Source organism: Salmo salar, chromosome ssa23 (assembly GCF_905237065.1).
Source record: "Salmo salar chromosome ssa23, Ssal_v3.1, whole genome shotgun sequence".
Classification (NCBI taxonomy): domain Eukaryota; kingdom Metazoa; phylum Chordata; class Actinopteri; order Salmoniformes; family Salmonidae; genus Salmo; species Salmo salar.
In genome coordinates this window covers 42,988,664-43,015,681 of record NC_059464.1, presented here as the reverse complement: position 1 = coordinate 43,015,681, position 27,018 = coordinate 42,988,664, and the positions used below count along the sequence as shown (strand labels likewise).

General features: G+C 43.9%; 1 protein-coding gene across 7 annotated transcripts in view; it reads left to right on the top strand.

Moving 5' to 3' along the window:
• Positions 1 to 27,018, top strand: part of LOC106584683 (unconventional myosin-IXAb) — a 294,941-nt gene that overhangs the window by 56,903 nt on the left and 211,020 nt on the right. For all 7 annotated transcript variants that reach the window (XM_045706467.1, XM_045706470.1, XM_045706469.1 and 4 more), the window contains exon 2: positions 9,028 to 10,014. In XM_045706467.1, coding sequence (XP_045562423.1) covers positions 9,109 to 10,014 — 906 coding nt within the window. In that variant the 5' untranslated portion in view covers positions 9,028 to 9,108. The remainder of the gene's footprint in view (positions 1 to 9,027; positions 10,015 to 27,018) is intronic.

Below are 27,018 nucleotides of genomic sequence, written 5' to 3'. Positions count from 1 at the left end.
CCTAATTTCAGTTTGTGACAAAACAAGCAGTCGTTGTACCATTTAAACTGCTGTGAAATATATTTTCAGTAAACAAAAATATTGTATTTTCAGTAACCAGAAATATGGTATTTTCAGCTGTTAAGAGGCTGGTGTACAAAACCAAACGTAAACGATGCAAAAAAACTAAATTTAAGAACAGGAAGTATAGATATAGAGCACATAGAACAGATCTACCGCTTCTTAGACTTGCTTTGAATGAGAATTACAGATCTATAACTCACATTTCTATGTGCATTTGGTCGGGTCGCCCAGAAAAGCCACATATTTCAGCTTTAAGGATACATCACCATGAAGAGAATGACATTCATATCCACAATTGTGGATTTCTGTGTAGTACAGATCAGGGACTTAAGATGTAATTCCGTTACCGCAGTTCTGTTACCGGGTGTAAATCTACTTCACTTAACTGTAGTTCAATAACAAAAATATATTTTTTTCTAGGTGTCATGTCATAGCTGACACCCTATTCTTTCAGCAGACATCTTTGAATCTTAATATATTTAACAGAGCAGATATTTAACAGAGTTTTAGGTAACCGCGATCACATTAAAAAAAAACAGATTTTTAGAACTTAGCGTCTGCACAGTTCCTCCAGTAAATGTGTTGTTGCAACTTTTTCTGTGTAAATTATTAAGTTCTTTCACATTTGGTTGGTTTTTGTGGTTTGTTAAACTTTGAAATCAAAGTTGTTGTTTTTTGCAAAAATAAAAAAATCGTAGTCTCAGCGCAAATCTGTTACCGTGGAATTGCCCCTCGTTTTTCATTAAGAGCTTTCTTTGTCTCTCTGTTTATAGCCCTTATAACTACAGCCACATCACTGGGGCTCCCCATCCACATAAGAGCTTAGGCTCAACCTTATATCAACCCCATCTAAACCCCGTCTCAACCTTATATCAACACTATCTCAACCCCGTCTAAACCCCGTCTCAACACCGTCTCAACCTTATATCAACCCTGTCTCAACCCCGTCTCAACACCATTTCAACCTCGTCTCAACCTTATATCAACACCGTCTCAACTCTGTCTCAACACCATCTCGACACCATCTCGACACCGTCTCAACTCTGTCTCAACACCATCTCGACACCATCTCGACACCGTCTCAACCCCGTCTCAACCCTATTTCAACCTTATATCAACCCCGTCTCAACCTTATATCAACACCGTCTCAACGCCATCTCAACCTTATATCAACACCGTCTCAACGCCGTCTCAACCCTATTTCAACCTTATATCAACACCGTCTCAACCTTATATCAACACTATCTTAACCCCATCTCAACACCGTCTCAACTCTGTCTCAACACCATCTCGACACCATCTCGACACCGTCTCAACCACGTCTCAACCCCGTCTCAACCCTGTCTTAACCCCGTCTCAACCTTACATCAACACTGTCTCAACCCCGTCTCAACCCCATCTTAACCCCGTCTCAACCCCATCTTAACCCCGTCTCAACCTTACATCAACACTGTCTCAACCCCGTCTCAACCCCATCTTAACCCTGTCTCAACCTTACATCAACACTGTCTCAACCCCGTCTCAACACCATCTCAACCCCATCTTAACCCCGTCTCAACCCCATCTTAACCCCGTCTCAACCCCATCTTAACCCCGTCTCAACCCCGTCTCAACCCCGTCTCAACCCCATCTCAACACCGTCTCAACCCCGTCTGAACCCCGTCTCAACCTTATCTCAACAACACTGTCAGCTAATGTACTTTAACTGAACTGTGACAAAACAAGCATTCTCTCCCTCCTCTTCCCTTCCTCCCCTACCTGACTCTGTATTGGTTGGCAGTGAGGTCATTGTAACAGGCTGGAGCACCGTAGGAACCTGCACAGATGTAAGTGCACTGATCCAATCTCCTTGACAAGGTCACTGTCGCTGGGCAGCTTTCACTATCCCTCCGGCTTGGGTTGGACCACCACCTGTCCAACAGTACCTGTCCAGGCCAGCGTGGCCTGACCGCCACGGCAACTAGCTGGCCACAGCGGTGAGCTCGGCGTTAATAGTTATGGTTATCTGCCCCCTCGGCTTCCCTACCCTGACCTCTGACCTTCTGTCCATCCATCAACCTAGACCCTGCCCTCTGCCCAGAGGGGTGCTTTGTGTTGGGTCTGTTGACTCCTGCCTGGTTTATCAAGGCCCACCAGCCTCCCAGCCATGCTGTGGCTCCTGTAGGCAGGAAGGGCCAGGTGAAGCACTCTCCAGTCTCCAGGCTAGAGTGGTGTGTTGTGCTGTCATTTTGGTTTGTTAAATGTGATACACCACTACCAGTGTGTTAAATGTGATACACCACTACCAGTGTGTTAAATGTGATACACCACTACCAGTGTGTTAAATGTGATACACCACTACCAGTGTGTTAAATGTGATACACCACTACCAGTGTGTTAAATGTGATATACCACTACCAGTGTGTTAAATGTGATATACCACTACCAGTGTGTTTAAATGTGATACACCACTACCAGTGTGTTTAAATGTGATACACCACTACCAGTGTGTTTAAATGTGATACACCACTACCAGTGTGTTTAAATGTGATACACCACTACCAGTGTGTTAAATGTGATACACCACTACCACTGTGTTAAATGTGATATACCACTACCAGTGTTTAAATGTGATACACCACTACCAGTGTTTAAATGTGATACACCACTACCAGTGTTTAAATGTGATACACCACTACCAGTGTGTTTAAATGTGATACACCACTACCAGTGTTTAATGTGATACACCACTACCAGTGTGTTTAAATGTGATACACCACTACCAGTGTGTTTAAATGTGATACACCACTACCAGTGTGTTAAATGTGATACACCACTACCAGTGTGTTAAATGTGATACACCACTACCAGTGTTTAAATGTGATACACCACTACCAGTGTTTAAATGTGATACACCACTACCAGTGTGTTAAATGTGATACACCACTACCAGTGTTTAAATGTGATACACCACTACCAGTGTGTTAAATGTGATACACCACTACCAGTGTGTTAAATGTGATACACCACTACCAGTGTTTAAATGTGATACACCACTACCAGTGTTTAAATGTGATACACCACTACCAGGGTGTTAAATGTGATACACCACTACCAGTGTTTAAATGTGATACACCACCACCAGTGTTTAAATGTGATACACCACTACCAGTGTTTAAATGTGATACACCACTACCAGTGTTTAAATGTGATACACCACTACCAGTGTGTTAAATGTGATACACCACTACCAGTGTTTAAATGTGATACACCACTACCAGTGTGTTAAATGTGATACACCACTACCAGTGTTTAAATGTGATACACCACTACCAGTGTTTAAATGTGATACACCACTACCAGTGTTTAAATGTGATACACCACTACCAGTGTTTAAATGTGATACACCACTACCAGTGTTTAAATGTGATACACCACCACCAGTGTTTAAATGTGATACACCACTACCAGTGTTTAAATGTGATACACCACCACCAGTGTTTAAATGTGATACACCACTACCAGTGTGTTAAATGTGATACACCACTACCAGTGTGTTAAATGTGATACACCACTACCAGTGTTTAAATGTGATACACCACCACCAGTGTTTAAATGTGATACACCACTACCAGTGTGTTAAATGTGATACACCACTACCAGGGTGTTAAATGTGATACACCACTACCAGTGTTTAAATGTGATACACCACTACCAGTGTTTAAATGTGATACACCACCACCAGTGTTTAAATGTGATACACCACTACCAGGGTGTTAAATGTGATACACCACTACCAGTGTTTAAATGTGATACACCACTACCAGTGTTTAAATGTGATACACCACTACCAGTGTTTAAATGTGATACACCACTACCAGTGTTTAAATGTGATACACCACTACCAGTGTGTTAAATGTGATACACCACTACCAGTGTTTAAATGTGATACACCACCACCAGTGTTTAAATGTGATACACCACTACCAGGGTGTTTAAATGTGATACACCACTACCAGGGTGTTTAAGTGTGATACACCACCACCAGGGTGTTTAAGTGTGATACACCACCACCAGGGTGTTAAATGTGATACACCACTACCAGTGTTTAAATGTGATACACCACTACCAGTGTGTTAAATGTGATACACCACTACCAGTGTTTAAATGTGATACACCACTACCAGTGTTTAAATGTGATACACCACCACCAGTGTTTAAATGTGATACACCACTACCAGTGTTTAAATGTGATACACCACTACCAGTGTGTTTAAATGTGATACACCACTACCAGTGTTTAAATGTGATACACCACCACCAGTGTTTAAATGTGATACACCACTACCAGTGTGTTAAATGTGATACACCACTACCAGTGTGTTAAATGTGATACACCACCACCAGTGTTTAAATGTGATACACCACTACCAGTGTGTTAAATGTGATACACCACTACCAGTGTGTTAAATGTGATACACCACTACCAGTGTTTAAATGTGATACACCACTACCAGTGTTTAAATGTGATACACCACTACCAGTGTTTTAAATGTGATACACCACTACCAGTGTGTTAAATGTGATACACCACTACCAGTGTGTTTAAATGTGATACACCACTACCAGGGTGTTAAATGTCTGTTTTTATGTTTTACTCCATTTACTACCTGAGTCGTCTCGCTCCTGGTGGGTGGCTAGGTTGCTATGGTTGGCTGGGCTAGGTTGCTATGGTTGGCTGGGCTAGGTTGCTATGGTTGGCTGGGCTAGGTTGCTATGGTTGGCTGGGCTAGGTTGCTATGGTTGGCTGGGCTAGGTTGCTATGGTTGGCTGGGCTAGGTTGCTATGGTTGGCTGGGCTAGGTTGCTATGGTTGGCTGGGCTAGGTTGCTATGGTTGGCTGGGCTAGGTTGCTATGGTTGGCTGGGCTAGGTTGCTATGGTTGGCTGGGCTAGGTTGCTATGGTTGGCTGGGCTAGGTTGCTATGATTGGCTGGGCTAGGTTGCTATGGTTGGCTGGGCTTGGTTGCTATGGTTGGCTGGGCTAGGTTGCTATGGTTGGCTGGGCTAGGTTGCTATGGTTGGCTGGGCTAGGGTTGCTATGGTTGGCTGGGCTAGGTTGCTATGGTTGGCTGGGCTAGGTTGCTATGGTTGGCTGGGATCAGTGTTGCTATGGTTGGCTGGGCTAGGTTGCTATGGTTGGCTGGGCTAGGTTGCTATGGTTGGCTGGGCTAGGTTGCTATGGTTGGCTGGGATCAGTGTTGCTATGGTTGGCTGGGCTAGGTTGCTATGGTTGGCTGGGCTAGGTTGCTATGGTTGGCTGGGCTAGGTTGCTATGGTTGGCTGGGCTAGGTTGCTATGGTTGGCTGGGCTAGGTTGCTATGGTTGGCTGGGATCAGTGTTGCTATGGTTGGCTGGGCTAGGTTGCTATGGTTGGCTGGGCTAGGTTGCTATGGTTGGCTGGGATCAGTGTTGTCTCGTCACCCAGGAGTTCAGAGGACAGATTTTCTCCCCTTTTTCTTTTGAGGGCAAAGCTTTGCTGTAGGGTTGAACTTTGCATGGGTCTTTCTTTCTCTCTATCGTTCTCTTTCTTTCTCTCTCCCTCACTTTCTCTCTATCTTTCTCTCTCCCTCGCTCTCTCCCTCGCCCTCTCCCTCGCTTTCTCTCTATTGTTCTCTTTCTTTCTCTCTCCCTCGCTTTCTCTCTCTGAGACCCCTTGTCTCTCTCTGAGACCCCTTGTCTCTCTCTGAGACCCCTTGTCTTTCTCTGAGACCCCTTGTCTTTCTCTGAGACCCCTTGTCTCTCTCTGAGACCCCTTGTCTTTCTCTGAGACCCCTTGTCTTTCTCTCTGAGACCCCTTGTCTCTCTCTGAGACCCCTTGTCTTTCTCTCTGAGACCCCTTGTCTTTCTCTGAGACCCCTTGTCTTTCTCTGAGACCCCTTGTCTCTCTTCAGCCGCAGACTTGGAGAATATATGCTCACTAAACATACGCTATACTCATCCAAGCTAGCAATTAAAACTACAGAGTAATTATCATGTAGACCTGGACAATGAGAAGACTGTTTAGAAGGGGACAGGGATATGAGTGATAGATCACTCTCTCTCACACACACACACACACACACACACACACACACACACACACACACACACACATATATATATATATATACACACACACACACACTTTAATATCCCTGTCATCCATCCTCATTGACCAGTCTTTATTCCCCCTGTGGGGGGGAATAGAGTCTCCCACTAGCTTGGAGACAGCTGGATGTGTTGGGAACCGTCGTAACTCACTGAGCCCCAGTAATGAGTCACTGAGCTTGGTAGACTGAGGCTCATGACATAGCATGAGGAGGCTGTCAGTATGGGTCTCTGGTCTTCAGCAGGCTGTCAGTATGGGTCTCTGGTCTTCAGCAGGCTGTCAGTATGGGTCTCTGGTCTTCAGCAGGCTGTCAGTATGGGTCTCTGGTCTTCAGCAGGCTGTCAGTATGGGTCTCTGGTCTTCAGCAGGCTGTCAGTATGGGTCTCTGGTCTTCAGCAGGCTGTCAGTATGGGTCTCTGGTCTTCAGCAGGCTGTCAGTATGGGTCTCTGGTCTTCAGCAGGCTGTCAGTATGGGTCTCTGGTCTTCAGCAGGCTGTCAGTATGGGTCTCTGGTCTTCAGCAGGCTGTCAGTATGGGTCTCTGGTCTTCAGCAGGCTGTCAGTATGGGTCTCTGGTCCGCAGCAGGCTGTCAGTATGGGGCTTTTTTTCCTCGTTCTCTAGTCCTCCCTCTTGAGAGGCTGCAGCATACAACAGACCCCTAAGGCAAGCAGACGGACAGTGTTGTTGTGATGCTGGTCTTGTTTATATCTCCTCTTCACCCTAGTTTTCTCTCTCTCTCCATCTCTCTCCCTTTATCTCTCTTTCATACCGACTGTCTCTATGCATCTCCCTATCTCTCCCTTTATCTTACCACAGACAGCTCCAGATAGTTGATTCACCCGTGATGCTGCAGACACAGACAGCTCCAGATAGTTGATTCACCCGTGATGCTGCAGACACAGACAGCTCCAGATCATTCACAGCAGCACATCTTAGATGAGACAGACAGACAGACAGACGGAGAGACAGACGGAGAGACAGACGGAGAGACAGACGGAGAGACAGACGGAGAGACAGACGGAGAGACAGACGGAGAGACAGACGGAGAGACAGACGGAGAGACAGACTGAGAGACAGACGGAGAGACAGACAGACAGACGGAGAGACGGAGAGACAGACGGACAGACGGACAGACGGACAGACGGGCAGACAGACAGACACCTGAGAGAGCAGCTGGCCTGCTGCCAACTGCAGGAGCAAGCAGGGCAGACTCAGAGAGAAAGGAGGGATGAAGAGAGGAGAGAGGGGGAGGGAGGGAGGGGAAACTGATCCTAAAAACACAGTGGTGCTTTTGGCTCTAAGCCTGTATTGCTGTCAAGTGTGGCTGTCAGAGGTTTAGTACTTATGACATCCATTCTAAAGAAAAGCAGATCAGATCTCTCTCCCCTGAGGACTATTTCCATGCACAAATGACAATCTAATTTCTCTAAACTGAATGAAAACCTATACCTGTAACCATAACCTTTACATAGCCATAATAGTTCCTGGAAACACACTGCACTGTATCGTAATTGTTGCTTTTTCAGGGTAATATCTTTAGCATTAAGCTGTTAACCTTTGTGTTGTTCTGTCTGTCTGTCTGACGCCTGTCATTTCTGTTCCTGGTTGTAACATGGCATCATGTGCTGCTACTAGCTATTAGCATGAACACATTAGCCTTTAGCACTGTTAGCATAAACCCTTTTTAGCCCAATTCCCGCCCTTTCTGTGTGTTTTTCTAGTTGCTTGAGTCTGTATCTGTGGCATAATGTGATGCAGCTGTCTTTCTAGTTGTTTGAGTCTGTATCTGTGGTATGTGATGCAGCTAGATAGCTAGATTGCCCCCCCCTGTTTCCTGTAGTCCACGGTCAGCTCCTTGGTCTTACTGGTGTGATGGAGATAAAGACACTCAGTGTAATATTATAATTGATCCGTCTCTCAGTATTAATCTATGGGAACATTTCCATCACCTCAGATCTTACGTAGTGTTTAGCCAAAATGCCAGCTCTACAGGGATCCCTTGAAAACATCTGTTTTGGACGAGACTGACTTTATGACCATTGTCCTATTTACACTCTGTAGTCAATTAAAAAAAATATATAATAATAATATTCTGGCTCTTATCGATGCCACATAGGCTGTTTTCAACCAGAGAAGTTGTTGCCTTCAGTTGCTCTTTAAGCCATTGTGTGTTCATTAGAGACACTTCTGTGTGGATGCTGGCAGCTGTTTATCTTGGCACAGGGGCATGGCACTGGGATTAGCACGCACAGTTCATGGCTCAGATAAACCAGGCCCAGTGGCTTAGAAATGTCTGATGCCTTTTACTGCCTCTGTGCTTTTTATCTGGCTTTCCTGGTTTTACTATCTGTTTTGTGACTTTTTTAAAAACGAGATACTAGTTATTTGGACTATGACACACAACATGTCTGTACTACATCATGTGACAGTGACACATGACATCTTTTGCTGTCTGGATCTCCTTTTCCCTCATGGAACCCTCCTCTTCCCTCATGGAACCTCCTCTTCCCTCATGGAACCCTCCTCTTCCCTCATGGAACCCTCCTCTTCCCTCATGGAACCTCCTCTTCCCTCATGGAACCTCCTCTTCCCTCATGGAACCTCCTCTTCCCTCATGGAACCTCCTCTTCCCTCATGGAACCTCCTCTTCCCTCATGTTGTTCATCAAAACTGTATGAAGCCATAGTGTCCTTGACCGTATGTCATTGTGTCCCTGACTGTGTATGATGTCATTGTGTCCGTGATCGTGTATGATGTCATTGTGTCCGTGATCGTGTATGATGTCATTGTGTTGCCTGCCTCCTCTAAACTCTCTCTATTTTAATTATCTTCTCAGCTGGAATGTCCTGAGTCAGTCCCCCGGTCCAGAGAAGAACTCCCAGCATCAGCCAGTGCTGATGGGACCTGCTTCTCCACGATGAGTCTTCAAGATGGCGGCTGCGGCTATGCTAGCGCCAATTTGCCGGCTAACGCGGCCAGCGGCAGCATGCGGCGGCGCCTGGAGGACCAGGAGTTCACCCTGCGCGTCTACCCGGGCGCCCTGGCCGAGGGCACCATCTACTGCCCCGTGGGCGCCCGCAAGAGCACCACTGCTGCCGAGGCCATCGAGCGCCTACTGGAGCGTCTGAGCCTGGACCGTACCAAATGCTACGTGCTAGCCGAGGTGAAGGAGTTCGGCGGGGAGGAGTGGATCCTCAACCCCAGTGACTGCCCCGTCCAGCGGATGATGCTGTGGCCCCGCAACGCCCTGGAGAACCGCTGTGGCCTGGGCAGTGGCGAGGACTACCGCTTCCTGCTCCGAGAGAAGAACCTGGACGGCTCCATCCATTATGGAGGGAGTCTCCAGATGTGGCTGCGCGTGACCGAGGAGCGCCGCCACATGGTGGAACGGGGTTTTCTGCCCCAGCCCGCAGGGGGTGAGCACCCGGCTGACCTGTGCGCTCTCCCTGAGCTGACGGAGCGCGCCCTGCTGGAGAGCCTCCGCTCACGCTTCCGTCAGGAGAAGATCTACACCTACGTCGGCTCCATCCTCATCGTCATTAACCCCTTCCAGTTCCTACCCATCTATAACCCCAAGTACGTCAAGATGTACGACAACCACGCTCTGGGAGACCTGGAGCCCCACATCTACGCCGTGGCGGACGTGGCCTACCACGCCATGCTGCAGCGGCGGAGGAACCAGTGCATCGTCATCTCTGGCGAGAGCGGCTCGGGAAAGACCCAGAGCACCAACTTCCTGATTCATCACCTGACCGCCCTGAGCCAGAAGGGATTCGCCAGTGGGGTGGAGCAGATCATCCTGGGGGCGGGGCCTGTGTTAGAGGTAAGGTCGTGATTGGTTTGTTGATGGTCGTGGGGGGGATAATGTGTGTGTGTGTGTGGGAGACTGCAACTCAGCATACACAAGAATGAATGTGATCGATGTGTTGTGAAATCTAGGTCATGCCTGCTGACTGTATTAACCTAGAAAGACAAGTAGAGGTGCTGCATATCATATGTAAGGATGGTATATGTAAGGATATGTAAGGATAGTATATGTAAAGATAGTATATGTAAAGATAGGATATGTAAGGATAGGATATGTAAGGATAGGATATGTAAGGATAGGATATGTAAGGATAGGATATGTAAGGATAGTATATGTAAGAATAGTATATGTAAGAATAGTATATGTAAGGATAGTATATGTAAGGATAGTATATGTAAGTATATGTAAGAATATATAAGGATAGTATATGTAAGGATAGTATATGTAAGGATAGTATATGTAAGGATATATAAGGATAGTATATGTAAGGGATAGGATATGTAAGGATAGTATATGTAAGGATAGTATATGTAAGGATAGTATATGTAAGGATAGTATATGTAAGGATATATAAGGATAGTATATGTAAGGATATATAAGGATAGTATATGTAAGGATAGGATATGTAAGGATAGAATATGTAAGGATAGGATATGTAAGGATAGGATATGTAAGGATAGGATATGTAAGGATAGTATATGTAAGGATATATAAGGATACTATATGTAAGGATAGGATATGTAAGGATAGGATATGTAAGGATATGTAAGGATAGGATATGTAAGGATAGGATATGTAAGGATATATAAGGATACTATATGTAAGGATAGTATATGTAAGGATAGTATATGTAAGGATAGGATATGTAAAGATAGGATATATAAGGATACTATATGTAAGGATAGATGCCAGCTCAGCCCCATGCTAATATGAGAATTAAGGCTATGATGAAATCACTGTCTCATCCTTCTTTACTCCATCCTTGCTCTCATGCAGTGACACCTCCTTGAGACTTGAAGTAACTGTAAATGAGACAAATGATTGGCAGCTTGCTGACATGTGAGGCATAGGGAAGTGGGGGAGATGATATGTCATGGTTACAGAGAGGAAGTGCATTATGAAAGCCCTGTAAATAGGTTGTTTCACTAGCAGCAGTATAAAAATTTAAGCATGAGACGAAGCATGTCACTGTGGATTGTAGGCATGTTTTGTATTCCAGATTGGGTCGTCTTGACATGGCAGAACCTATATTTATCTGCTATTGCAACATATGAGTTGACGCATGTATATGTTATTGACATAGGAACTGTGCTTGGACATTTTATAGCGTTTGAGAAAACCTTAATGCACCATTGCCTAATACAGATGGGATTCAGAGTCAATTCTGGATTTTGGATTAGCGTTTTGATTTGGATGTATGAAAAGGCCAAGGACTACTAAAGGGAACACTCATTTTACATACAGTATCAGTCAAAAGTTTGGACACACCTACTCATTCAAGGGTTTTTCTTAATTGTTTACTATTTTATACATTGTAGAATAATAGTGAATACATAAACTATGAAATAACACATATGGAATCATGCAATAACCAAAAAAGTATTAACTTCTATCGTCCCACCTGCGGGACACAGCAAGTGAAATATCAGGGCGGAAAATTCAAAAACAACAAAATGTCATAATTCAAATTTCTCAAACGTACGACTATTTTACACCATTTTAAAGATACACTTCTCGTTAATCTAACCACATTGTCTGATTTCAAAAAGGCTTTACAGCGAAAGAAAAACATTAGATTATGTTAGGAGAGTACATAGACAAAAATAATCACACAGCCATTTTCCAAGCAAGGACATGTGTCAATAAAACCCAAAACACAGCGAAATTAAGCACTAACCTTTGACGATCTTCATCAGATGACACTCCTAGGACATTATGTTACACAATATATGTAAGTCTTGTTCGATAAAGTTCATATTTATATCCAAAAACAGAATTTTACATTGGCGCGTGATGTTCAGAAAATGTATTCCCACCAAAACGTCCGGGGAATGTACACATCAATTTACAAAAATACTCATCATAAACGTTGACAGAATACATAACAATTATTTTAAGAATTATAGATAGACTACTCCTTTATGCAACCGCTGTGTCAGATTTTAAAATAGCTTTACGGAGAAAGCACATTTTTCAATATTCTGAGTACATAGCTCAGCCATCACGGTGAGCTATTGAGACACCCGCCAAATTCGGGGCAAACTAAACTCAGAATTAGTATTCGAAATATTGTATTACCTTTGCTGATCTTCGTCAGAATGCACTCCCAGGACTGCTACTTCCACAAGAAATATTGTTTTTGTTCCAAATAATCCATATTTATGTCCAAATACCTCCGTTTTGTTTGTGCGTACAGATCACTTATCCAATGGCATAACGCGCGAGCGTGGAACGAGAGACGAAAAGTCAAAATGTTCCATTACCGTACTTAGAAGCATGTCAAACGCTGTTTAAAATCAATCTTTATGGTATTTTTAACGTAAAATTGCGATAATATTCCAACCGGACAATAGCATATACATTCAAGAAAAAAAAGAAGGAGGGGCGCGCTTGCAGGACCGAGCATATCTCATGGCAGACAAAATGGCCACTGAATAATATGCATATTCTAGTTTCTGGGCCAGAGTAGTAACCTTTTTAAATTGGGTACGTTTTTCATCCGGCCGTGAAAATACTGCCCCCTAGCCCAGACAGGTTAAACATTAAACAAATCAAAATATACACTGCTCAAAAAAATAAAGGGAACACTAAAATAACACATCCTAGATCTGAACGAATGAAATAATCTTATTAAATACTTTTTTCTTTACATAGTTGAATGTGCTGACAACAAAATCACACAAAAATAATCAATGGAAATCCAATTTATCAACCCATGGAGGTCTGGATTTGGAGTCACACTCAAAATTAAAGTGGAAAACCACACTACAGGCTGATCGAACTTTGATGTAATGTCCTTAAAACAAGTCAAAATGAGGCTCAGTAGTGTGTGTGGCCTCCACGTGCCTGTATGACCTCCCTACAATGCCTGGGCATGCTCCTGATGAGGTGGCGGATGGTCTCCTGAGGGATCTCCTCCCAGACCTGGACTAAAGCATCCGCCAACTCCTGGACAGTCTGTGGTGCAACGTGGCGTTGGTGGATGGAGCAAGACATGATGTCCCAGATGTGCTCAATTGGATTCAGGTCTGGGGAACGGGCGGGCCAGTCCATAGCATCAATGCCTTCCTCTTGCAGGAACTGCTGACACACTCCAGCCACATGAGGTCTAGCATTGTCTTGCATTAGGAGGAACCCAGGGCCAACCGCACCAGCATATGGTCTCACAAGGGGTCTGAGGATCTCATCTCGGTACCTAATGGCAGTCAGGCTACCTCTGGCGAGCACATGGAGGGCTGTGCAGCCCCCCAAAGAAATGCCACCCCACACCATGACTGACCCACCGCCAAACCAGTCATGCTGGAGGATGTTGCAGGCAGCAGAACGTTCTCCACGGCGTCTCCAGACTGTTACGTCTGTCACATGTGCTCAGTGTGAACCTGCTTTCATCTGTGAAGAGCACAGGGCGCCAGTGGCGAATTTGCAATCTTGGTGTTCTCTGGCAAATCCAAACGTCTTGCATGGTGTTGGGCTGTAAGCACAACCCCCACCTGTGGACGTCGGGCCCTCATACCACCCTCATGGAGTCTGTTTCTGACCGTTTGAGCAGACACATGCACATTTGTGGCCTGCTGGAGGTCATTTTGCAGGGCTCTGGCAGTGCTCCTCCTGCTCCTCCTTGCACAAAGGAGGTGGTAGCGGTTCTGCTGCTGGGTTGTTGCTCTCCTACGGCCTCCTCCATGTCTCCTGATGTACTGGCCTGTTTCCTGGTAGCGCCTCCATGCTCTGGACACTACGCTGACAGACACAGGAAACCTTCTTGCCACAGCTCACATTGATGTGCCATCCTGGATGAGCTGCACTACCTGAGCCACTTGTGTGGGTTGTAGACTCCGTCTCATGCTACCACTAGAGTGAGAGCACCGCCAGCATTCAAAAGTGACCAAAACATCAGCCAGGAAGCATAGGAACTGAGAAGTGGTCTGTGGTCACCACCTGCAGAACCACTCCTTTATTGGGGGTGTCTTGCTAATTGCCTATAATTTCCACCTGTTGTCTATTCCATTTGCATAACAGCATGTGAAATATATTGTCAATCAGTGTTGCTTCCTAAGTGGACAGTTTGATTTCACAGAAGTGTGATTGACTTGGAGTTACATTGTGTTGTTTAAGTGTTCCCTTTATTTTTTTGAGCAGTGTATTTTAGATTTTAGATTCTTCAAAGTAGCCACCCTTTGCCTTGATGACAGCTTTGCACACTCTTGGCATTCTCTCAACCAGCTTCAACTGGAATACTTTTCCAAAGTCTTGAGTTCCCACATATGCTGAGCACTTGTTGGCTGCTTTTCCTTCAATCTGTGGTCCAACTCATCCCAAACTATCTCAATTGGGTTGAGGTTAGGTGATTATGGAAGCCAGGTAATCTGATGCAGCACTCCTTCACTCTCCTTCTTGGTCAAATAGCCCTTACACAGCCTGGAGGTGTGTTGGGTCATTATTCTGTTGAAAAACAAATTATAGTCCCACTAAGCGCAAAGCAGATGGGATGGCGTATCTGCAGAATGCTGTGGTAGCCATGCTGGTTAAGTGTGCCTTGAATTCAAAATAAATCACATACAGATTCACCAGCAAAGCACCATCACACCTCCTCCTCCATGCTTCACGGTGGGAACCACACATGTGGAGATCATCCGTTCACTCTGCATCTCACATCTCACTTTTGGTTCCACGGCGGTTGGAACCAAAAATCTCAAATTTGGACTCATCAGACCAAAGGATAGATTTCCACCGGTCTAATGTCCATTGCTCTTGTTTCTTGGCCCAAGCAAGTCTCTTCTTCTTGTTAGTGTCCTTTAGTAGTGGTTTCTTTGCAGCAAATCGACCATGAAGGCCTGATTCACACAGTCTCCTCTGAACAGTTGATATTGAGATGTGTCTGTTACTTGAACTCTGAAGCATTTATTTGGGCTGCAATTTCTGAGGCTGGTAACTCTAATGAACTTATGCTCTGCAGCAGAGGTAACTCTGGGTCTTCTTTTCCTGTGGCGGTCCTCATGAGAGCCATTTTCATCATAGCGCTTGATGGTTTTTGCGACTGCGCTTGAAGAGACTTTCAAAGTTCTTGAAATTTTCCGCATTGACTGACCTTCATGCCTTAAAGTAATGATGGACTGTCGTTTCTCTTTGCTTATTTGAGCTGTTCTTGCCATAATATGGACTTGGTATTTTACCAAATAGGGCTATCTTCTGTATACCACCCCTACCTTGTCACAACACAACTGATTGGCTCAAACACATTAAGAGGGAAAGAAATTCCACAAATTAACTTTTAACAAGGCACACCTGTTAATTGAAATGCATTCCAGGTGACTACCTCATGAAGCTAATTGAGAGAATGCCAAGAGTGTGCAAAGCTGTCATCAAGGCAAAGGGTGGCTACTTTGAAGAATCTCAAATATAAAAAATATTTTGATTTGTTTAACACTTCTTTGGTTACTACATGATTCCGTATGTGTTATTTCATAGTTTTGATGTCTTCACTATTATTCTACGATGTAGAAAATAGTAAAAATAAAGAAAAACCCTTGAATGAGTAGGTATGTCCAAACTTTTGACTGGTATTGTAAGTCTGTGACTGTTTATGTGATTGGCTGCGATGGGAACCTCTGTCGAGTTTTCAGCCTAGAGTTTGTTTTTCAGTGGCCATTTTGTCTGCCATGAGTCACGACACACCAACACTGCTGCGCATACGGTGAGGTCATGGTAAAATGTGCACTCTCTCACCATGTAAATGACATGTGGAGCTAATGCAGTTAAGCAGGTCTATATATGGTAAGTTGGGGATACGGGATACAGGAAATCATAAATCCGTTTTTACAAGACCTTATTCGAGTCCAATCTTCCCAGAGATCTTCTGTTGAAAGAGAATAGACAAAAACATACAGTTTTAAAATGTCTGGGAAGCTTGTGATGGATCTTGTTAGCGCATAACTGTTGTTGTCTAAGGCTTATTTACCTTTGTTAGCATCCTCAAGGCAAGTAATAAGTCACTGAACTTGTGTGAACCAGTTACCAGGTGTAGATATTTGACATAAGTGAATCTGAACACCTCTCAGGCTCTCAATGCCAATGTGGCGGCTCTTTTATCTAAAACCTGTTTTGATAAGAGTAAGGGTAATTGCAAACATGTTTGTTCATCAATCACCTTGCTGAGGGGTGGGAAGTGAACTGCTGAGCTTCTGTGTGGAGGGGGAAGGGAAAGGGAGCAACACCAGGACCTTGTATCTGTCTCAGAGCAGGCATGTCCACTATCTCTCTGATGATAGCATCTCTGTCTATAGAACAAGCAGACTCATTGAGCCATATTAGACTGTGAAACTGAGCATCCGGAGGTTTCATGCATTCAAACTGCATTACCAAGGAAGAGCAATACATTAGTGAACAAATCATTAAGTTTATTTGATCTCTCTTTTAGAAGAAACCACATTCCTTACAATTAAAGTACTGTAAAAAAATGAATAACTCAATAACAGTTAACCTGACAGTGTGCTTTTCTAGCCAATTGGTCTTCTAGGCCTACTTCCTGTTCTATAGGTAGAAGATAACAACTTCCTGTTCTATAGGTAGAAGATGACAACTTCCTGTTCTGTAGGTAGAAGATGACAACTTCCTGTTCTATAGGTAGAAGATAACAACTTTCTGTTCTGTAGGTAGAAGATAACAACTTTCTGTTCTGTAGGTAGAAGATGACAACTTCCTGTTCTATAGGTAGAAGATAACAACTTTCTGTTCTATAGGTAGAAGATAACAACTTTCTGTTCTGTAGGTAGAAGATAACAACTTTCTGTTCTGTAGGTAGAAGATAACAACTTTCTGTTCTGTAGGTAGAAGATGACAACGTCCTGTTCTATAGGTAGACGATGACAACTTCCTGTTCTATAGGTAGACGATGACAACTTCCTGTTCTATAGGTAGATGATGACAACTTCCTGTTCTATAGGTAGAAGATGACAACTTTCTGTTCTGAAGGTAGAAGATGACAACTTCCTGTTCTATAGGTAGATGATGACAACTTCCTGTTCTATAGGTAGAAGATAACACCTTTCTGTTCTGTAGGTAGAAGATGACACCTTTCTGTTCTGTAGGTAGAAGATGACAACTTCCTGTTATATAGGTAGAAGATGACAACTTCCTGTTATATAAGTAGACGATGACAACTTCCTGTTCTATAGGTAGAAGATGACAACTTCCTGTTCTATAGGTAGACGATGACAACTTCCTGTTCTATAGGTAGAAGATGACAACTTCCTGTTCTATAGGTAGACGATGACAACTTCCTGTTCTATAGGTAGACGATGACAACTTCCTGTTCTATAGGTAGACGATGACAACTTCCCGTTTTATAGGTCAAATATGACAACTTCTTGTTTTATAGGTAGAATATAACAACTTCCCGTTTTATAGGTAAAATATAACAACTTCCTGTTTTATAGGTAAAAGATAACAACTTCCCGTTTTATAGGTAAAATATAACAACTTCCTGTTTTATAGGTAGAAGATAACAACTTCCCGTTTTATAGGTAAAATATAACAACTTCCTGTTTTATAGGTAGAAGATAACAAGCCTTGAATAAAGTAGTCAGTAGTAATGACATTCAATTGGTCCCCTTAACTAGCTGAACATCCCAGTCTCCCTTTGATATACAGCAGCAGTATGGAGTGGAGAATGTATCGCTCCGGGTTTCCTCTAGGGCTAGGCGATATGGCCAAAATATCATAGCACCATTTTTTCCCACGTTTATGACGGTATTTTATGTTTTATATGTAGTTCATGAACTTAGGGTATTCAGATAAATTATACTTGGGGCTTTCTTCATTCTGATTTGTTTTATACTGTTCAATCCAACCAACCAAAAATACATTTCTGCATTTCCTGCACTCATTTGTTATTCATGCTTCACCTATTCCGCTCGGATTTAGAAGATACCATTGCACAAACAACATGCTGATCTAGGCCTACACCAGTACTGCTATCAGGCTGCTACGTTTGCTAAGACTCTTTGTACATGTAGCTAGCCAGCTAACTAGCGATTAGCATTAGCGGGCTAACGTGATTTATTTTAGCCACAAATTGCTAAGAAAAGACAAACTAGCTGTTTGCTGACAGTAAGATGCACAAACTAATAGTGTAATTCTAGAATGTTTGTGGATTTATATTAAGAAGCAAAGTGAAAGTCTGCATCGTTGTCACCAACATCTTGTTGCCTCTGACCATGGAAACGGAGTAAATGGCACGGTGACAGGGGGCCGGTCTTGGGGAAGCGTCATGCAAGAGAAGACCGAGCGAGACGACTCGGGTAGTAAACGGAGTAAAATATAAAAACAGACATTTAAACACGCTGGTAGTGGTGTATCACATTTAACAAACCAAACATTGAAATACCGTTATAAAAGTTAAAGTAAAAACACAAAACGGTCCATCAATACCAGTAAATAGTAAAATACGGTATACCGCCCAGCCCTAGTTTCCCATGGGTATAGATCTAGGATCAGCATACCCTCCCCCAATCCTAACTCAGTGGGCAGCTTCACCGTACTCCAGGAGGTATCAGGGGCTGACTGTGAATACCCATGGGAAACTTGGGGCAGCAGGTAACCTAGTGGTTAGAGCGTTGGGGCCAGTAACTGAAAAGTTGCTAGATCGAATCCCCGAGCTGACAAGGTAAAAATCGGTTGTTCTGCCCCTGAACAAGGCAGTTAAGCCACTGTTCCTAGGCCGTCATTGTAAATAAGAATTTGTTCTTAACTGACTTGCCTAGTTAAATAAAGGTTCAAAATATAACCTTAAGGCTTGACATTCTTTGCCCCAACTGAGCTGGATCAGAGTGGAAAGCTGTTTGGGGTTAAAAGGTCACGGATTTACAACTACTAGAGTGACTCTTCTGGCCGGCCTCCAATATAGTCGTGCCAATTACAGGCCCGTTTGCCTTAGTCAGATGCTCCTCTGATGGGTCTAGTTAATGTATAACTAGCTGGCTGATGTTGGAGTGCCCTGGGCTAATATTAATTGTTTGCACTGTGAGATTGCTTATCGCCCAGTGTTGTTGGAGTTTTTGGAGAGTTTTCTGTCAGCTGGGGCTTGTGTTGCTGATGCTAACTACTTCCTGGTGGTGCTAACTACTTCCTGGTGGTATTAACTACTTCCTGGTGGTGCCTGTTAAGGGTGTTCATATACTACTCTTTACATTGAACGTGCACATGAGGCAACAGGTAGTCTAGTGGTTAGAGTGTAGAGGTGACAGGTAGTCTAGTGGTTAGAGTGTAGAAGTGGCAGGTAGTCTAGTGGTTAGAGTGTAGAGGTGGCAGGTAGACTAGTGGTTATAGTGTAGAGGTGACAGGTAGCCTAGTGGTTAGAGTGTAGAGGCGACAGGTAGTCTAGTGGTTAGTGTAGAGGCGGCAGGTAACCTAGTGGTTATTGTGTAGAGGTGACAGGTAGTCTATTGGTTAGAGTGTAGAGGCGGCAGGTAGTCTAGTGGTTAGAGTGTAGAGGTGGCAGGTAGTCTAGTGGTTAGAGTGTAGAGGTGACAGGTAGTCTAGTGGTTAGAGTGTAGGGGCGACAGGTAGTCTAGTGGTTAGAGTGTAGAGGTGACAGGTAGCCTAGTGGTTAGAGTGTAGAGGTGGCAGGTAGTCTAGCGGTTAGAGTGTAGAGGTGACAGGTAGCCTAGTGGTTAGTGTGTAGAGGCGGCAGGGTAGCCTAGTGGTTAGAGCGTTGGGCCAGTAACCGAAAGGTTGCTAGATCGAATCCCCGAGCTGACAAGGTATAAATCTGTCGTTCTGCCCACTGTTCCTAGGCCGTCATTGTAAATAAGAATTTGTTCTTAACTGACTTACCTAGTTAAATATATATATATTTTTTATGAGCCTATCCACACATACATGTCTATCCTTCCCCCTCTCTCTCTCTCTATCCTCCCCCCTCTCTCTCTCTCTATCCATCCTCCCCCCTCTCTCTCTCTCTCTCTCTCTCTCCCCCTCTCTCTCTCTATCCTCCCCCCCTCTCTCTCTCTCTCTCTATCCTCCCCTCTCTCTCTCTATCCTCCCCTCTCTCTCTCTATCCTCCCCCCTCTCTCTCTCTCTATCCTCCCCCTCCCTCTCTCTATCCTCCCCCCTCTCTCTCTCTATCCTCCCCCTCTCTCTCTATCCTCCCCCCCTCTCTCTCTCTCTCTCTCTCTCTCTCTCTCTATCCTCCCCCCCTTTCTCTCTCTATCCTCCCCCCCTCTCTCTCTCTATCCTCCCCCCTCTCTCTCTATCCTCCCCCTCTCTCTCTCTATCCTCCCCCTCTCTCTCTCTATCCTCCCCCTCTCTCTCTCTATCCTCCCCCCTCTCTCTCTCTCTCTCTCTCTCTCTCTCTCTCTATCCTCCCCCCCTTTCTCTCTCTCTATCCTCCCCCCTCTCTCTCTCTATCCTCCCCCTCTCTCTCTCTCTCCCCCTCTCTCTCTCTCTCTCTCTCTCTATCCTCCCCCCCCCTTTCTCTCTCTATCCTCCCCCCCTCTCTCTCCTCATTTTCTCTCCTTCATATTTCTCTCTCCTCACCCCCCCCCCCATCACATTCTATTACAGTGTACTGTGGGTCAACTGCATCTCAGGCTGATGCCACATTAGTCATCTTTATCTGACTTCGGTTTCCAGGCTAAATGGAACAGATATATATATATATATATATATATATATATATATATATCACAGTACCAGTCAAACGTTTAGACACACCTAATCATTCAAGGGTTTTTCTTTATTTTTACTATTTTCTACATTGTAGAATAGTAGTGAAGACATCAAAACTATGAAATAACACATGGAATCATGTAGTAACCAAAAAAGTGTTAAACAAATCAAAATCTTTTATTTTTTAGATTCTTCAATGTACCAACCCTTTGCCTTGATGACAGCTTTGCACACTCTTGGCGTTCTCTCAACCAGCTTCACCTGGAATGCTTTTCCAACAGTCTTGAAGGAGTTCCCACATACGCTGAGCACTTGTTGGCTGCTTTTCCTTCACTCTGTGGTCCAACTCATCCCAAACCATCTCAATTGGGTTGAGGTTGGGTGATTGTAGAGGCCAGGTCATCTAATGCAGCACTCCATCACTCTCCTTCTTGGTCAAATAGCCCTTACACAGCCTGGAGGTGTGTTGGGTCATTGTCCTGTTGGAAAAACAAACGATAGTCCCACTTTGCGCAAACCAGATAGAATGGCATATCTCTGCAGAATGCTGTAGTAACACCTCAGAGCCTGGTTACTCTCTAGGTTTCTTCCTAGTTACCTGCATTTCTAGCCTACATTTATCTGCATTGCTTGCTATTTGGTGTTTTAGGCTGGGTTTCTGTAAAGCACTTTAAGCATCTGCTGACGTTAAAAGGGCTTTATAAATACATTTTATTTTATTTGATGATATAAATAAGAAATCCTAAATCTCTTAGAATAAGACATATCAAATCTCTCTCTACAGTACAGAGTTGTTACAGAGGACAGGAGGGGTTTTATTGTACACTATTACCTCGGGTGGGCTAGGGAGTGCTTGGTCAGTGAATGATCATGTTTCCTTCTTTGTTGCCAGCTATTGTTGGTGAACATACAGTCCAGTCCACATGGTTTCATAATCAGCTTTAATATTACAAATAGATTGTGGCTTTTATCAATGTAATTGTCTGCATAAATTCACATCCCTCATATATATATTTTTTAATATATGTTCCTTCTTCATTATTTTCCCCTAACCCTACCACCCCTCCCCTAATTGGAGTAATCTAATGGACAACAATACTTATGCTTCTACTTCCAGTTTATACATACTATATACATTTTACAGACACAGTATATTTTATATTAGTTTTGTTTGTTTTTTTGTCCCAGCCTTCTGCTACCCTTAGCCTCTCCCATCTAGGATAGCTAAGTGCTCCCCATTTCATAACATTGGACAAAGCAAAACAGGCTGTCTCTGTGAGTGCTTGCATTAGCCGGTTTGGCTAATCATTTACCTCCGTTCTCATGTGTTCCTGTTAGCATGTCTCTCCGTTATCCATATCCCTAGCACACCGCGCACTCTCCAATGGGCTTCCAACATCTGTCCCTTGGATTATACTCATCCCGCCTCTCTCTCTCTCTGTAACATTCCCCTTTTGCCCCTCTCAGGAAAACGTACAGTATACATGTAACTTAGCAGATAGTGTACTAACAGTTGTTACGTTAGCGTAGCTTCGACAGGAAACAGACTGGGAAATGTTCAATACTGTATCATTGTCTCCCTTAGCCGTCCTCTCGGTCTCATTGCTCTTTTACAAGATGGTTGAAGTCTGATTTCTGGACACTTAGCCATTTGTTGTGTCAACAACACAGCTCATATTTTGTGAGGGGGTGGGCTATCACTGAAGATATGTAATCTCGTATTCGGCTGTACTGTACACAATCATCTTTGTTTTGTAATTCTACCGAGTGTATACGGTTCTTATCAGACTCAGGGGTGTGTTGTGCAACCGGCATGAATTAAACAAATGTGTTATCACGGTCGCTGTTGTGTTGATGTGTAGTTATTCATGTGAGAGATCTGCTGCTCGGTGTGGGAGTTCAGTAAGATCTCATCTCTTCAAAGATGTGGTGTTTAGTAGGGCTTGGAGTTGCCAGGGACCTCACTATACGATATTATCATGATACTTAGGTGCAGATACGATGTGTACTGCGATTGTATTGCAATTCGATATTCCAAACATATTTGCTCACTATATGTCTGCTGCAGAGAGACGAGAGCCACGAGAAAACTAGTTTTGATCAGTCTTGTAAATAAATGAGCTGAAAACATGTTGGCTTACCATTAAAAAGATGAGACCAACCTATAGAAATCCTGGAGTTTTGGCTCAGGTATAGCCGACTAGTGCTAGTTAACGTTAACTACATAGCAAAATAAAGGGAATCGATACTTGGAGACATAGAATCAATATAATATTATCAGAATGAATATTGCCATACTCTGCTGTATCGATCCCCCCCATCCCTAGTATACAGTAGCCTATGTGTGTTCATTTCAGTGTTCAGTGCAGTGAAAGTCAGGCTTTGGCTCTGTTACCTAAGTAAGTCAAACTTTATGTCCTCATGCCACAGACTTGGCAAATGCACCACACCCACACATACACAGCTAGAATGAAATGGCCTAGTGCAGGGAATTGATTGGCAAAATGGGCTTGATTTAATTTGGGCCTGCTAACTTGGTGACCGGCCAATCATATTCATATTCAGATGAGATTAAAGCTATTAGGCCTTTTAATTGGACGCCAGTTCCATCTGGGAATGACTTAGCGAATTGGATCTGCACTCTGCAGCGGTGACCACACAAACTTTATCCAGTTAGCCTAGCTGACTATCATCAATCAAGCTAATACTTTATCCTGTTAGCCTAGCTAGCTGTCATCAATCAAGCTACTACTTTATCCAGTTAGCCTAGCTAGCTATCATCAATCAAGCTAATACTTTATCCAGTTAACAGTCATCAGTCAAAGTTGTCTTTGGTGCTATGTAAAACACTCTTTTCTTTTTCAAAAGGGAAGGGTAATTTGTTTTAAATCTGCGTTAAACATATTGTAAGGTCTGTAGAAGTCTCTTGTTTCTGCTAGTCAGAATGAGAGTGTAGCATTATGTGTCCTTTGAATGACCACCTGCCAGGCTCCAACAAAGCTGCTTAATCTCTGATAGGCCAGTCCCAACACACCCATAGCTAGTTGTTATGGTCACCCAGCAGTTTTACTGGAATCCAGAAACAAATACAGCTTCCTTCCTTTGTGCCTCAAGGGGTCTGTGTACTAATTGCAGTATAGATACAGCAAATGCCGTAGCTATATTTGAATGTAGTTATGATTTCTACTAGAAACAGTGTGCCATCACCAACAATGAGAAATTAGTGCAGTAGTGCCACGCCTTGAGAAGAACGAACAGGGCTGTCACAGGGCTGTCACAGGGCTGTGACTTGATTGCTCCAGAATGGTGTCTGCTGGACCGTGTTGTGCCACGCCTGACTCGAAGAGCCGGTATGTTTTGGCGCGGGCCACGATACTCGAGGGAAGAAATGCTAGAGTGGCTGAAAAGAGTTAGAGAGAGAGAGCTAAAGAGAGAGGGAGAGAGGGAGAGATGAAAAGATATGGAGAGAGGGAGATATAAAGAGAGGGAAATGTAAAGAGAGGGAGGGATGGATGGAGAGATAAAGATGGGAGAGGGAGGTAGGGGGAGATAGAGATGGAGAGCGGGGGAGATAAAGATGGTTAGGGAGGGAGAGATAAAGAGAGGGAGATATAACGAGAGGGAGGGAGGGAGGGAGATAACGAGAGGGAGAGGGACGGAGGGAGAGAGGGAGGTAGGGGGAGATAGAGATGGAGAGCGGGAGAGATACAGATGGGTTAGGGAGGGAGAGATGAAGAAAGGGAGAGATAATGAGAGGGAGGGAGAGATACAGATGGGTTAGGGAGGGAGAGATGAAGAAAGGGAGAGATAACGAGAGGGAGAGGGTGGGAGGGAGGGGGGGATAATGAGAGGGAGGGAGGGAGGGATAACGAGAGGGAGGGTGGGAGGGATAACGAGAGGGAGAGATAACGAGAGGGAGAGATAACGAGAGGGAGAGATAACGAGAGGGAGAGAGGGAGAGATAACGAGAGGGAGGGAGGGAGGGATAACGAGAGGGAGGGAGGGAGGGATAACGAGAGGGAGGGAGGGAGGGATAACAAGAGGGAGGGAGGGAGAGATAACGAGAGGGAGGGAGGGAGGGATAACGAGAGGGAGGGAGGGAGAGATAACGAGAGGGAGGGAGAGAGGGATAACGACAGGGAGAGATAGAGAAGGGGGCTTAGTTGACACCATGGCACACTGTCTGAACTAGAACATGTTGCCAGGTTTTTCACGTTTTTCGCCCAGCTAGACTCGCCAGGCTAGACACTGAATCATATATATAGACTCACCAGGCTAGACACTGAATCATATATATAGACTCGCCAGGCTAGACACTGAATCATATTTATAGACTCACCAGGCTAGACACTGAATCATATTTATAGACTCGCCAGGCTAGACACTGAATCATATTTATAGACTCGCCAGGCTAGACACTGAATCATATTTATAGACTCACCAGGCTAGACACTGAATCATATTTATAGACTCGCCAGGCTAGACACTGAATCATATTTATAGACTCGCCAGGCTAGACACTGAATCATATTTATAGACATGCCAGGCTAGACACTGAATCATATTTATAGACTCGCCAGGCTAGACACTGAATCATATTTATAGACATGCCAGGCTAGACACTGAATCATATTTATAGACATGCCAGGCTAGACACTGAATCATATTTATAGACTCGCCAGGCTAGACACTGAATCATATTTATAGACATGCCAGGCTAGACACTGAATCATATTTATAGACTCACCAGGCTAGACACTGAATCATATTTATAGACTCACCAGGCTAGACACTGAATCATATTTATAGACTCGCCAGGCTAGACACTGAATCATATTTATAGACTCGCCAGGCTAGACACTGAATCATATTTATAGACTCACCAGGCTAGACACTGAATCATATTTATAGACTCGCCAGGCTAGACACTGAATCATATTTATAGACATGCCAGGCTAGACACTGAATCATATTTATAGACTCGCCAGGCTAGACACTGAATCATATTTATAGACATGCCAGGCTAGACACTGAATCATATTTATAGACATGCCAGGCTAGACACTGAATCATATTTATAGACTCGCCAGGCTAGACACTGAATCATATTTATAGACATGCCAGGCTAGACACTGAATCATATTTATAGACTCACCAGGCTAGACACTGAATCATATTTATAGACTCGCCAGGCTAGACACTGAATCATATTTATAGACTCACCAGGCTAGACACTGAATCATATTTATAGACATGCCAGGCTAGACACTGAATCATATTTATAGACTCACCAGGCTAGACACTGAATCATATTTATAGACATGCCAGGCTAGACACTGAATCATATTTATAGACTCGCCAGGCTAGACACTGAATCATATTTATAGACTCGCCAGGCTAGACACTGAATCATATTTATAGACTCGCCAGGCTAGACACTGAATCATATTTATAGACTCACCAGGCTAGACACTGAATCATATTTATAGACATGCCAGGCTAGACACTGAATCATATTTATAGACTCACCAGGCTAGACACTGAATCATATTTATAGACTCGCCAGGCTAGACACTGAATCATATTTATAGACATGCCAGGCTAGACACTGAATCATATTTATAGACTCGCCAGGCTAGACACTGAATCATATTTATAGAGTCGCCAGGCTAGACACTGAATCATATTTATAGAGTCGCCAGGCTAGACACTGAATCATATTTATAGACTCGCCAGGCTAGACACTGAATCATATTTATAGACTCGCCAGGCTAGACACTGAATCATATTTATAGACTCGCCAGGCTAGACACTGAATCATATTTATAGAGTCGCCAGGCTAGACACTGAATCATATTTATAGACTCGCCAGGCTAGACACTGAATCATATTTATAGACTCGCCAGGCTAGACACTGAATCATATTTATAGACTCGCCAGGCTAGACACTGAATCATATTTATAGACTCGCCAGGCTAGACACTGAATCATATTTATAGACTCGCCAGGCTAGACACTGAATCATATTTATAGACTCGCCAGGCTAGACACTGAATCATATTTATAGACTCGCCAGGCTAGACACTGAATCATATTTATAGACATGCCAGGCTAGACACTGAATCATATTTATAG